The sequence below is a fragment of the Salarias fasciatus genome, assembly GCF_902148845.1.
Source record: "Salarias fasciatus chromosome 7 unlocalized genomic scaffold, fSalaFa1.1 super_scaffold_4, whole genome shotgun sequence".
In the NCBI taxonomy this organism is placed as follows: Eukaryota; Metazoa; Chordata; class Actinopteri; order Blenniiformes; family Blenniidae; genus Salarias; species Salarias fasciatus.
Window position 1 is genome coordinate 19,649,911 of NW_021941229.1, and position 14,114 is coordinate 19,664,024.

The 14,114-nt window shown below is 42.3% G+C and overlaps 1 protein-coding gene across 2 annotated transcripts in view; it reads left to right on the plus strand.

Annotated features, from left to right (window-relative positions):
• Positions 1–13,671, plus strand: part of pde8b (phosphodiesterase 8B) — a 41,984-nt gene extending 28,313 nt beyond the window's left edge. For both annotated transcript variants that reach the window (XM_030084504.1, XM_030084503.1), the window contains exons 11-22: positions 2,304–2,355; positions 2,819–2,896; positions 3,218–3,294; positions 4,369–4,533; positions 5,089–5,134; positions 5,976–6,105; positions 6,981–7,179; positions 7,798–8,015; positions 8,127–8,265; positions 9,053–9,220; positions 9,419–9,548; positions 11,389–13,671. In XM_030084504.1, the coding sequence (XP_029940364.1) occupies positions 2,304–2,355; positions 2,819–2,896; positions 3,218–3,294; positions 4,369–4,533; positions 5,089–5,134; positions 5,976–6,105; positions 6,981–7,179; positions 7,798–8,015; positions 8,127–8,265; positions 9,053–9,220; positions 9,419–9,548; positions 11,389–11,498 (1,512 nt within the window). In that variant the 3' untranslated portion in view covers positions 11,499–13,671. The remainder of the gene's footprint in view (positions 1–2,303; positions 2,356–2,818; positions 2,897–3,217; positions 3,295–4,368; positions 4,534–5,088; positions 5,135–5,975; positions 6,106–6,980; positions 7,180–7,797; positions 8,016–8,126; positions 8,266–9,052; positions 9,221–9,418; positions 9,549–11,388) is intronic.
• Positions 13,672–14,114: the final 443 nt, after the last annotated feature.

Here is a 14,114-nt window from a genome sequence, read left to right on the forward strand (position 1 = left end):
AAGAAGCATTAAAAAACTGTTTTTTTTGTTGTTGTTGTTTTTTTACATTTGTTACAGTCAGGATTTCATCAACTTCCACCTTTTAAAGTAGTAGATGTTCTAAACAGGGATGTTTTATCTACCTGGTGTGAGGGCACAACATAAATGAAAGGCAGCAAGGGATTTAAATGCTTGAAATAAAAACAAGAGGTAATGGTGGAAAAAATCAGTCAGATGTGAGAAATCAAAATGACTCCTCACAACAGAAAGTCTCAACAAGGAGAATAGATTCAGGGTTGGCTCCGGCTGAAACATTAAAAAACAGCTTCAGCACAGAATTAACCAAAAATATTGTTTGCTAACTAAGAAAGTCAAACGGAAGAAAATTTGTGAAAAATAAATTGTAAACCAACTAAACAAAATCATAACTTATCAGAATATTCTACATTTATCAATATTGTACACTCAAAGCACCCGAAAGCTTAGTTTCTATGTAGGATTTTTCAATTTATTTAGATTTTTTTTTTAAATTCAGTTCAATGTAGTTAAAACTTGCAATGGTTTTAATATTTTTCTTATTGATTTGTCCTCTTAAACGTATTTGTCATCTAGCTTCATATAAGTCTCTTAAAGGACGCCTATAAAGACACCTGAAGTTAAAATTTTTGAAGTGGTTTTGAAGTAACAACAGTAAAAAAAATTTAATTAATTAAATCTCATTAATATATGGCTTGTGTGTATTGAAAAAAATCACACATATTTCTTAACTTATTGCTAAAATTAACTTGTTTCTCTATGGATTTACCTCAGATTTCAATTTGTCGAACAACCTTTTAAAATGATTTCTGTTTCCTTGTTTTGTCGCGCTGTGACTGTACCAATCTTCTGTAAAGGACTACATGTAAAGTCCTGAAATAAGGTTTCGTCGGTTGAAAACAAGATGAAACTATGTTACAAAGCAATAAAATGCAAAACTTAGAAGTATTAAAAAAAACAGCTATTACTTCTATTGTGAAGAATCTCGTTCAGTCTGACGGGCGGTGGGCCGATTCTCAGCAGTGCTCAAGTCTCTTTCCTGTCATCTGACCAGAAACCCGCAGCTTAAGAAGCCTTTTCACTGCACAGCTGTCAGGCGATCCCACATGAGCCGACGCTGCAGACGAGTCAGCGCCACACAGAGACATCAGACAGAGGACTTAAAAATAAAGCGTCGTGACCTGAGCCCTAACATTGAACTAGAGCAAAGCAGGAAGTAAAGTTCAGTGTTGAGAGCCTCTTTTCGAGTGAGTCATGCAGCGTGGACTGTGTTTTTCCCCTAAATAAAACCCATCCAGCAACCCAGAGGTCCTTTCAGGATACCGCTGATCCGTCTGATCTGATATTGTCTCCTCGCTGAGCACTAAAAACCAGACATCGCTGCTCCTCTCCTCGTCTTCTCGTCTTCATCCCGCCCAGTCGTTGGGCTGCGGTTTGCTGATTTCATTTCATTGTGTTGTTTAGTTTGTCGTGTTTGCTCCACACTCCAGAATTACAGCAGGTTTCGGTTCACTTTTGTTTGACTCTTAGTTCAGAGCCATCGTGATCTCAACTATTTTAACCGAGCTTGAGAGTCCAGTTAAGTCAGAATATGGTTTTATTGAATGTTATTCATGTCTGTTTGTGCTTCACAGCCCAAGATGCTCTTTTCATTAGAAGTGTTTACGCTGTCTTAATCATATTTACTCAGTCTGGGAGGCAAAAGAGACCTGAGACCGCACAACCTAAGAAAAATAAGTCAAAATGAGTTACAGTTGACTGATGAAATAGATTTGAAAGCGATCTGTCAAAGTCTCGCTGATATTTGATCTCATGAGAGGTTTGATCTGAAGTCTTTGACTCTATTCTCCAGCGTGTTTTGCTGTAAACATGAATCATTACATAAATGTGCGTCCTGCCCTGTCAGCGAGTTGTAGAGGAGCAGTGAGTCACCGGGTGAGGAAAATCTCCTGTAATCTCAGATTAGAGGCTCGACACCTCCACATTGGCACAACCCGAGTGTGACTAACAGGATGTACTGAACACACTGTCTGCTGCAGGAGAACATATTTCTTCAATCCTGGTGAAATGCAGCGTCAGTTTTCAAGGAACTCATCACTTTAATTGCCACCGACGCGTAGTTTTCAGAAGAAGAATCGTCTTCCTGATCAGTCCTCAGTTCCATCTGTTTCATTGTGCGTGGAAGGATGGTGAAAATCAGCTCAGTGAATTATGTTTCTGAACTTTGTTTTAAGGCGTCAAACTTCGACTTTGTAACTTAAATCGTCTCGTTGCTCTGTGTCGCTCAGGTCCACAAGTCCAACAAAGACGAGCGGTGCAGCGGGGAGCATTCTCAGTCCGGTAACTGAACACCTCCACCTCTGCTTTTTGATATAATGCACAAATATCAACAGTGTTTGAAATGACATAACTGTTACACCTCTGCTGTTTACAGTAATGTACAGAAATATAATGAAGTTTCTATCTGCCTGGAAGACATTTGCTCGTGTCCCGAATATCTGCAATCCCAACATTTATCAGATGACGCTTGATATTCCATATTAACACTGAGCCACGACTTTGACAAACCCATGAGGTTATTGTCTTGAAGTCTTGAGAGAAAATCCTTTTAAAAACTTTATATGCTGTGAGTGCAATAGTCAGTAAATAGAACTGAAAGCTGAGTGAGTCTGTCTCTCGAATGCCTGTTGTTAAATTAAATTAATTACTGAGGCGTCCCAGGACCAGTAAAAAAAAAAAAAAATGCGTCTCTTCGCCGGACAATACATAAAGTCCATTTATTGCCCATTACCTCCCTCTGCAGAGTGCCATTCTCTACGTCACCGAGACCGCAGGAAAGACTCCATGGACGCCAGATCGCTCAGCTCCCGCGGCAGTGACGGTAAGCCTTTTTCAAAAGTACATTATCTTTCTATAGAGCCGCAGTTTGAACGGATGAAGCCCCACTTTCTGTGGAGACAGTGGAGAGAGGGAGTGAACAAGGTGAAGGATGGAGCACGGAGGAAGAAGGGGGGCGGTGTGGTGGGAGATGGACCATCGCAGTGAGTCAGACTGCGTTGTGATTAGCATTTGAACTAAAGAGCTCCTGAAGAGACGCTGTGGGCCGATGGCGGATGGCACGCGTGCCTCCCTCCTCGACTCTCTCCGACGTCGCTTCTGCGACAGAAACGAAATGATTTTCTCATTATTTTCTGTGTTGCAGCTCCCAGTTTACAGAATCGAAGATATTCCTCAGTCGCCCGGATTCATTCAATGACAATCGAGGCTCCCATCACAAAGGTATGAAGCTTTTTACTGTTCAGATCACACAGAAGTCCCAGTCGGTTCAAAGAATCGACTCTTTATTTGCTTTTTTTTGGCTCTCTTCGCAGCAACAGTCATATTCTCCCAGCTGACTTATTTCTCTTGTGGTTTTAAAAGCCTCTCTACATCCAGTGGATGTCAAATATTTTCAGAAGCACTGATATAGAGAGAGTCAAGACCTTTTAGCCTCAAACTAAAAACACAAAAAAAAGGGATTTTTTTCACTTTTTCTTTGTTTTCTTCAGTTTCTTCAGGCAGCTCACTTTTTATTTTTTCCAACTCAAGTTGCAGCCTCACCCTCTTCGGTTCACTTCCTGTGTTTACTGTATTTCCCACTGTAAACGAAGCGCACCAGAGTTCACCTCCGAGCGAACGGAGACTTGCGTTTTGACTGGGACCAGACTTGTTCGGTCTGCTCCGGGGTGCGGGTGAGCTTTCCCACCTGCAGGAATGAAGCAAGACTGTCCGAGGAGGTGAAGTCTGGCTCGCTTGAGGTGGAAAAAAACAGGGATGATGTGAAAATGTAAGATGTGTCACGTCCAAAAGAAGCTTGGTAAAATATTAGTTTTTCTCATTCCAGATGTTAACCACCTTTCAGGAATGTCAGACTTAAGTCATTTTAGAGTGAAAATAATTCTTAAATGTTTTGTTTCTCCTTCTAAAGAATTAGATTGTACCATGAGCTGCATTTTACTTGTTCTCAAAGTTATTTTGGCAGATGGATTTTTTTTTCTAAGCATTTCAAATGGGACTTTTTGCTGAATCCTCCCTGACTGCTGGTATCGTGATGGGATCAGACGCAGTATCAGTAAAAACACAGGTCAAGGCTCGTCTCTCGGTTCAACACTGTGTGACATTGTCTCCCACGCTGAGCCCTGTGATGCTGTTTTGCCCTGGATGAGATTTCCACAGCATCACATGCGTAACTCCGTGACACACCCGCAAACAAAGGCACACTTTGTTATTAGCATCGAGGCTCTTTGTACACTTTTAAATGGGGTGAAAGTTCCACCGGCAGAATAAGGGGTCCCGCTCTGTCCTCGTCCGCAGGTAATAAACATCATCAACGCCGCCCAGGAGAGCAGCCCGGTCACCGTGGCCGAGGCGCTGGACCGCGTGCTGGAGATCCTGAGAACCACGGAGCTCTACTCCCCTCAGCTCGCCTCCAAAGAGGACGACCCCCACACCAACGACCTAGTCGGGGGGCTCATGAGTGTAAGAGGCAGTCAGTACTGTCACTCTATAATATCTAGCTGAATTTATAAGAACACGCTCTTTAAACCCTTTATAAGGAGATGAAATTGTACTTTTTTTTTAATCACGTAGTAAAAATGTTGCATCATGCTTGAGAAATTGAACGTGCATTCTTCTTGACCCACAAAATCTTTGGCTTCCAAACGGAATCAGTAGTGTTTGAAGCAGCAACACACTCCGGTTTGCTCAACGTCATCTTTTTAAATGTGTTGTGAGTCCCTGCATGCAGATGTGTGTATTCTGACGGGATCGGTTCACTTCTGCTGACAGCTGGAAGATCTGTGTTTTCCTGGTCAAGTTGTGTTTTATTGTCTGTAAATTAATAATTTTCGTTCAAACAAATGGCTAATTTAGAAAATTGAAATTCACATAGCATTGTGGGTTTTACTGTCAAACATCTTGTGTCAGTATTCTATAAGTAATTCAAATTGGTCACAAGTTTGACCCGAACATTTTGCTTTTGAAATTAATTAATCAGTGAATTCAGATGTTTTCCTGTTTCTGTTTCCCCTCCAGGATGGGCTGCGGCGACTCTCGGGGAATGAATATGTTTTCTGTAAAAGTAAGTTTGGAAGAATCTCAAAAGACTCCTAATGACTGGAAATTAAGAATAATCTATTACTTTGAATTTGTTGTGTTTCAACAACTTGAAAACTGTGCATTTCAAACTGAGCTGAGAAAATTTACATCAAGTGTATTTGGATTTACAAGACTAAAAGTGTAAAAATCAAACAATTCATGAAAAATAAGTCTTCCATTGTATTACAGTATTATGAAACGTTATATTAGCAGCAAAATGAAGACAAGAACAAAGCAGCTCAAGGGTTAAAGACGAAGTGGGCCTACAGAATGTCTTTTCTTCTTTGCATATGTTTTAGAGATCTTCGGTCTTGATTGAATCTCATGCATGAATATTAGAATTAAAAGGCCTTGATTAAAGCAGAAACATGTTCTCGCAGCGTTCCACAATGTCTTTGTTACCATCTCGCCCTGTTATGTAAGCCCATTACAGTGATTAAAGCCACAAGAGCACTTAGCAGGGACAAGATCTAAATCAAGTGTCTATTTTCTGAGAAATCGTCTCATTTTTCATCAAAATGAAGACTGTGTTCGTACTTGAGGCCTAGAACTCCGTCAGCACTCATACGGTTCTTTAAACAATTCCACTTCTGCAAAACCGCCTTTCCAGCTCAGACTTAGAGATCCAGATTTACAGAATGAGCCACTTTGTGTTTGCACATGTTTCCAGGGCCAAGATCGGTACGGTTGTTCATTATTTACCTGTCAAACCCCACACAGCGTGCTCCTTTTATGGTCAAATAACCTTGAGCCACACAGGCGTGCGAGTGTATGTGTGTGTGTGTGTGTGTGTGTGCCAACGCCTTTGTCTGTCTGCCGGCTAGATATGAGCCAGAGCCAGCTGGCCATTCCAGTCACTCTGAACGACGTCCCTCCGTCCATCGCCGAGATGCTGAATGATGAGGAGTGCTGGGAGTTCAACATCCTGGAGCTGGAGGCGGCCACGCACAAAAGGTACGAGAAGGAAAGAACTCAGAAACCAACAACGCCTCAGGTATTCTGGAGTTTGGTAAAGATAGCGTCATTCGGTAAAAGTTCAATTTAGCAATCACTCCTGCAGCCCAATGTAGCTGTTATGACACTATACTGAAATATAAAGTGAGTCATTTAAGCTTATCCATACTCATGACATAAAAGAGTTAAAATAAAGGATCACATTTGGGTGGAGGTATTTTGCTGTTTTTAAAATGAATCAACAAGAAGGAAGGTTAATGTGAATTTCACAGAGAATATACTTTTACATGTACTTCATGTTTCTGATCATTCTCAAATTTTGTTGACTGAAGTTTTAACTGTTTGGCTTCTGGTTTTCTAAAATATTGTTTACTCACGAACCAGTTTAAAGCGATAACAAGGCAATTGCAAAAGCAATTTAATTTAAATACTTCACCTCTACGTGCACAGAAAACTGTAGAATAGAAACAAATGCAGAAACAGAAATGTGTTTATTTTCATGTTAAGTGTGATCAATTGGGAGGTTTTTTTTTTTTTTACAACACCAGCTTCATGTTAGTCATGAATTCTCCAACATCACAAACATTTACCAGGTGAGTTATCAGTGAGTTCTTCCCTGAATCATGGTACTAATAAAAAAACAAACAAAATCATCTGATTTTACACTTAATTTTGGCAGAGATTTAATAAAGCTGAAGAAATATTTGAAGTATTTCCACTTACAGAAAATGTCCTTTTTAAAAACAATAAAGCTTTGAACAGAATTTAGTGGTTTGAAGTCATCCCGGTTAGAGAGTAAAGAAAGACATGTTCAAGATGGAATTTAATATTTCTTCCTCACGTTCATGCGTGTGTTTCTGTGTGTTTCCCCGCAGACCTCTCACGTACCTGGGCCTGAAGATTTTCACCAGCTTCGGCGTGTGTGACTTCTTGAACTGCTCGGAGGCGATGCTGCGCTCCTGGCTGCAGCTGATCGAGGCCAGTTACCACTCCTCCAACTCCTACCACAACTCCACGCACGCCGCCGACGTGCTGCACGCCACCGCGTACTTCCTACGCAAGGAGAGAGTCAAGGTTGGCGCAATCTGGCAACATGACCGCGCACATTCTCAACCGGCACCACTTTTACACAAACAGACAATAAAGGGAATTTGTGCTTCATTCAAGAAGACTAAACCTTTATCGATGACATTTGTTTTTACAACTTTTTTTTTTCAAATAAAGTGGCCAAAGATGACAAAAATGATTATTTAGCATTTTAAGCTTCATGAAATAACTCTATTATAGTAACCTTTATTCTATAAAACATTGTGGATACAGGTAAATCATCTGTGCACCACCTTCAACAAGTGTTACTGCAGCTTCTGCAAATCTCACATTCATTCAGCACTCGTTTTGAGGCGTTTTTATTCTATTAAAAAATGCATTTGCATAGATAGAATAGAAAGCCTCATTTGTATTTGAATAGCCATATCTCATTCATTAGCTGTTGGAAGTGAAAAAAAAAATGCATATATGCATATGTTTTACATAACAAACCAGAGTATAATACCAGAAATGAATCTCCACCATTTTCCTCAGAATTATGTGTCCAGATAATCAGGAAAACATGAACCGTAATGTTAATGTGAACAGGTTTTTTTTGTCAATCAAGTTTCTGACGTCGCCGTTCCTCCCCGCTGCTCACTCCAGAGCAGTCTGGACCAGCTGGACGAGGTGGCGGCGCTGATCGCGGCGACGGTGCACGACGTGGACCACCCGGGCCGCACCAACTCCTTCCTGTGCAACGCCGGCAGCGAGCTGGCCATCCTGTACAACGACACGGCCGTCCTGGAGAGCCACCACGCCGCCCTCGCCTTCCAGCTCACCGTCCGGGACGGCAAGAGCAACATCTTCAAGAACATCGACAGGTCGGCTCAAATATATGCCGATAGCGAGACTTTTTGGCTTATGTGGGAAAGTTGAGACTCCCCGGGAGAATCGGAAGGCCTAAAACCCGTTTTTTTTTTGTCTCACGACAGGAATCAGTTCCGGACGCTGCGGCAGGCCATCATCGACATGGTGCTGGCCACGGAGATGACCAGACACTTTGAGCACGTCAGCAAGTTCGTCAACAGCATCAACAAGCCGATGGCGGCCATCGAGGAGACCAGCACGAGTGTGAGTGAGGCTGCCGGGGAAAAACGAAGAACATTTCATCCATTTATTAAAAAAAAAAACCAAAAAACTGATAAATTCTCCATTGCACAGGTATAATAGGAAAGAAATGCTCTAAGAAATGAATAAGCTTGTGAGAGTCGACCCAAAAATCAGTTGAATGGATGTCATATAAACAGTGGGTGAAGGATGCAGGATGAGCCAAATAACCCAAGATCAAAGACTGAGTCGAGTCTGGAAAAATCCTAAAAATAATCAAGTTCAACAAAGGTCATATTCAATGCTAAATGAGCCACCATTTTTTTTTAAAACCCTTTTTTTCTCATCATATGAGTGTTTGTAGTTTTCACCAGCAGCTTCGTAACTGTAACAGTTTGCTGACTTTGTTATTTTTGGTCAGTTTTTCTTGATTTTTCTGTTTCAGACTTCTGCTCTGCTGCTGTCAGATATGAAGTATTTCAGGCTGTCAATCAATAAATATCATAGCTCAATTTTTTTGAATTAGTTGAAATGTATTGCTCTTTTCTTTCGATTTAGATTCATTTTGAGTTTGCAGAACATAAAAGTAACAGTGCATAAAAAAAAAACTAATCTATCACAGTTTAATCTAGATGTTACAAATTATTTAAAATCTCTTATAAATTAGTTCCTTTCAACAAACCTTCAGTGGACGCCGGAGAAACATGCATCTTTTCGGTATGTGTGTTTGAGCTAACAGAGTGTAAAGAACGTGCTGTGCCATGCGTTCCGGGATGTACAGATGCTCATGTGCGCTGCGTTTCTCCCACAGAGCATAAACAGCGACTGCGAGGGTCAGGCCAACATCAGGAACTCCCCAGAGAACCGCCTGCTGATAAAAAGGATGCTGATCAAGTGTGCAGATGTGGCAAACCCCTGCAGACCCCTGGAGCTCTGCATCGAGTGGGCCGGACGGATCTCCGAGGAGTACTTTGCGCAGGTGTGGAGGCAGCGCTGATTCGGCTCCGTTTAATCGAGTGTTACGACGAGAAAACTGCAGGCCGGAGTCTGTTTATTGTGACATTTTGCATAATTAAATTCATCTGCGGCCTTTAGCCCTCTGTTGAATGTTTAACTCGGGTGATGATTCATGTCGATGCGTCTTCAGCGTGTCTTCATTTGTGTGTTTTTGGTGCAGACGGACGAGGAGAAGAGACAGGGGCTGCCGGTGGTGATGCCAGTGTTCGACAGGAACACCTGCAGCGTTCCCAAATCGCAGATTTCCTTCATAGACTACTTCATCACCGACATGTTCGACGCCTGGGATGGTGAGAGCAACGCCTTCGGTCTCTGTTTGGTTTCATTGTATTTTTTTCTCCTGGACGGAACAAGCTGTCCAATCCGTCCGTGTGTCCGTCCAGCCGAGCTGAAAATGCTTCGGTTAATTGGAGGAAACTGCTCGAAAGCAGCAACAGATTGTTAAATTATCAACATGCAGACTATTGCGTGCATTTAAGAGCGTCAACATGACCACAGTCAATGTGTGGATCAACCAATACTGTAATAATGGGCAATGACGTAATAATTTGGGCCATTTTGAATATAATCAATCCAATAATGTAATAATTTGCCAATAGTGTACTATAATATTTGAACCAATAATTCAAAAATATTTTGGCAATCGTGTAATAAATAATTACATTATTGAAGTAGAATTAAAATAATTGACTATAATATATAAAAGTGTAATACATTATGAGTGGATGTTATTGTATGTTTCTTTTTTTAAATATAAGAAAAAAGTTATTGATGCAGCCAATAATTTAAAAATACATAACTAGCAGTAATTCTTGATACATTTGCTGACCAAAAATAGATCTAGTGGATGACACGATTACCATATTTATTGATTTATTGAGGACATAAATTATGGCTGTAGTTGTAAAAATGTTTTCAGTATTTTATTACATTATTACTAAGTTATTATCGTAGTGGCTTCATGACAGTAAACTGATTTCTCTAAATTTGGATTCGGACTAATTCAAATATTTCCCACAGCTGGATCGTATTTGCACTTTAGAATGAATGAAGCAAAGAGTTTAATTCAGCCTCGCTGACAAAAAAACCTGCTGCAGTCACATCCTCAGAGGAGGAGAAGTCAGGAAAAGTGGGAACGGGTTTTTACCAGCTCCCCTATTCCCACTGAATTCCCGTCTCAGCATCGTCTCCCCAAGAGGAATGGTGTTTACTGTCAACACGGCTCTGATGTCACGGAAAGATCCCGAAAGCCAGTGGGACAAACGCAAAGTGCCAGAGCGTCCGGGGAGGGGGGCTTAGACATGAAAAAGAGAAATTTAAAAACACGGCTGCAGAGCTGGGACGAGGGTTCACCATCGCTGGATGTGCTGAGGGACGAGCGGCGGAGCAGAACTTCACACACTCGTAAACGCAGAAACGCACATGCAGCCGCTTCCAAATGGCCGGGGTCACCGCAGGGTCACCGCGGGGTCACCGCAGGGTCAGAGCAGGAGGTCACTGTTACTTCCAGAGAAGCGGCGTGGGTCATCGACAAGCCGGAAAGGAGGATGTAAACAAAGCGGGCCGTGTGTGTGTGTGTGTGTGTGTGTGTGTGTGTTTGTTCAACCTTTTAACCACAGAAGGCCTTCTAATGTGGGAGCAACACTGCGGAGTGTACATAACATCAGCCACCATACACACACACACACACACACACACACACACACACACACACACACACACACACACACACACACACACACACACGCACACAATAACCCTTTCAAAATAGATAGATAGAGAGATAGATGTGATTACAGCTTTAAAATAAATTAGTCGGGACCTTTTATCTTCAGTCACATTAATACAAGTTAATATTTTATGCTTATTGCTTTTGTATTTATTGATTTTATCTCGTGTTCATGTTTACATCTTGCTTCTCGGTTGGTGAGTAGATACTGTAATAATCCCAATGGGAAATTGAAATGCTACAGAAGAATCTCGGTCTCTATATTAATTAAAAATGAATATTGAAAGGCATTAGATTGAAACCATTTGGATTGAAATTATAATAATAGAATAAAAGAAGACTAAACCTGTGTTTGCGTTTGTCAACGTGACTTCTTTGTGTCTGATGGTTTGCCCTCGCAGCCTTTGCCAGCCTGCCGGGTTTGATGGAGCACCTGTCGGAGAACTACAAGTACTGGAAGAACTTGGACGAGATGAAGTGTAAGAGCCTGCGCCCGCCGCCTCCGTCCTGACCGCGCCGCCGTCGCCTCCTGGCGCCCGTCGGTCCGGGCAGGGCAGGACAGTGAACGCAGCGCCGCGAGCGGGACGGTTCGGCCATCTTCGGCGGAGCTCCGCGAACCTCCCGGGACCCGGTCGGCGGTCCGGCGGCGGCGGGCGGGGGAGGGGGACTCCGGGAGCCGACGCCGGGGGGGAAACCGTCTCCGTCTCAAATCACAGCCTCTTTTCTCGTGTGGCTCCAGCTGGACGCGGCGTCCCGCCAGCGGAGAACAGGTTGTCATTTGAGCCCCACCCCCCCACCCCTCCGTTGTCACTTTATGACCCCCGTGAAGTATTCCTTAGAGCACCTCTATGAAACTGTGGCCCTCGCGGCCCTCGTGACAATCTGTACCGTACAGTGTAACGCGCAGGAAAACCTGCACTTCAGCGGATCCAGATATTTTTTTCCTTCTCTGCTCTTTATTTTGCTTGTTTTTTGCTTTTCACAGTTTAAAAAAACACTTTTTCATGATATTTCTGTACATGTTGGTAAAAGATATATGAAGGAGAAGCTGCAGGCACGGACTGTAAATGTGAGTGAGGGCGCCTCGTCCAGCCTCCTTTTCAAGTGGCCAACTCGTCAGATTTCACGGATTTCAGTGTGAGAAACTCTCTGACCTGCGTCTAGGACCAAATTGCTAACAATCCCTGATTTCCGCAGGAAAAAGATTTAATAATAAGGAACTCTGCGCGCGGTTGGCCGAGCAGGATGATGCAGTACCAGGTTTTCTAAAGACCCAGCCTCACAGACTGAGGTGCCGTCGAAGGAGGGCTGCTCAACGTCTACTTTATACTTTTTTGGTTTTTTTTGGGGGGGTGTTTATTGCTGGATTTTTACATCATGTAGCTGCAGGATCGATTGTTAAACGTCTCACCAGGTTAAAACTCACTGTTGTACTTTCTTCTCGATCACCATTCTTTGTGCACTGTGAAAGCAGCCAGTTGAGCGTAACGTCAGAACAGCCCTACTTGCACTGTATCAGAGCTGTTTAGCAATCAGACACTACATCCATAGCTTCGTGACACTAACTGTAGACACTTACACCCAGAGGAGAAAATAATAAATGAATGAATAATTTAAGGACACTGGCTGTAGTGACGTTAAGCAAACCCAGTGAAGTATTTGTGGTGGAGTGTGGACTGCCGATCCACGCCTCCTCCGGCTCTGCCTCTCGCCGTAGCTTCTGTTCACTTTTACTGCGTCTGTGCGTTCACCTTCCACTCACTCTGTGAATCATTTCAGCTCAAATAATTTTTATTATCATAAAACGACCCGAACAATCAGTGGAGAAGACAGACTCCCTCTCACCTGGAGGAAAATCTCCAGCGCATCTCCTCCTACGACCAGACGGCCAGAGAAAGATTTAAATGCAATCTACAGTGTATTTACAATAAATATCAGCTTTAAATGTAAAAAGAAGAAGCTTCTAAAAGCCTAAAAACGGGCTCAGAGGCCACATTGTGGCATCGCACACCACCGATCTGCAGGCGTCGGAAAGAAGTCAGAAAATTAGGGCATATAGAAAAAAAAAGTAGATTAGAGAGTAGATCATAGAATTCCTTTGAGGTGCTTGCCCCCTGCTGGCTCTGTGAAAGTATTTCGTATAGACGTGCGCACATAAAGCTGTGTATTATCTATTAGAGAAGTAAGAACTGACCCACTATCTTTCCAAACAGAAACGACATTAAATCAGCTTTTTTTTCTGCATCACTTTCCTCAAGTTTTCACTTGCGAAGGTGTTGAAACCACCGCTGCTGGCCCTGCGTCTGTAAAGTTTCACCTTTCAATTAGAAATCAAAATAGGAAATTTCTGAGTGAACCACAGCTGCGCAGAGATTATGTAGTTTCATTAAAATGTGTCGGCGGTTCCATATTTCCATCCACGTGGAGGTTGGTAGTGAAGTAGGAGGACATGTAGCTCTGTGTGTAGAATATGTGTGTTTTTAACCCCGAGGACACACACACTGCAGTGTTAACCAAAGGCACAGAGAGCTTATTACAGGTGCCTTATTTTTTCATTCTCTTTTACAGAAACTTAGCTGTTTTGGTTGCGACGGCTCCTCCACTCCTGTATAAGCTAAAAGAAAAAAAAAAAAAAAAAAGCAAGAAAAGCCATATGTGTTCTAGATATTTTTCAAAAAAACAAATCTGAGGTGGAAAATGTTGCTTCATGGCCTGTGCTGCAGTTTTCAGTCGGCGAGTCCGTGTTGATTGTCCCGTCACGAAGGTCTTCACGTCTTATCCTGTGTTTTGTAACAAATGGGGCTGAAGGTAAAATCTAGTGCGACTGAATGAAAGCATCTCTTTACATCTGGCATTCAAATGTGTCTCATATAAAGAGAACAGTCTACTGACATCCACGTGTCATACTGAAAAGCGTTCCCACGATATTCAGCTGACTTATGTAGCCTTGTATAACCACAAAAGAAAGATAAAATCTTCTCAATCAGGTCATGGAATTGGCCATATCACCTGCTGCAGCCTTAAGACATCCATCCATTAATCTTTTATATTTCTTTATTCAGTTCAGCGTCGCGGGTTGCTGCCGCCGTGAAAGTGAGATCATTACAAATTAAGAAACTTTTTCATT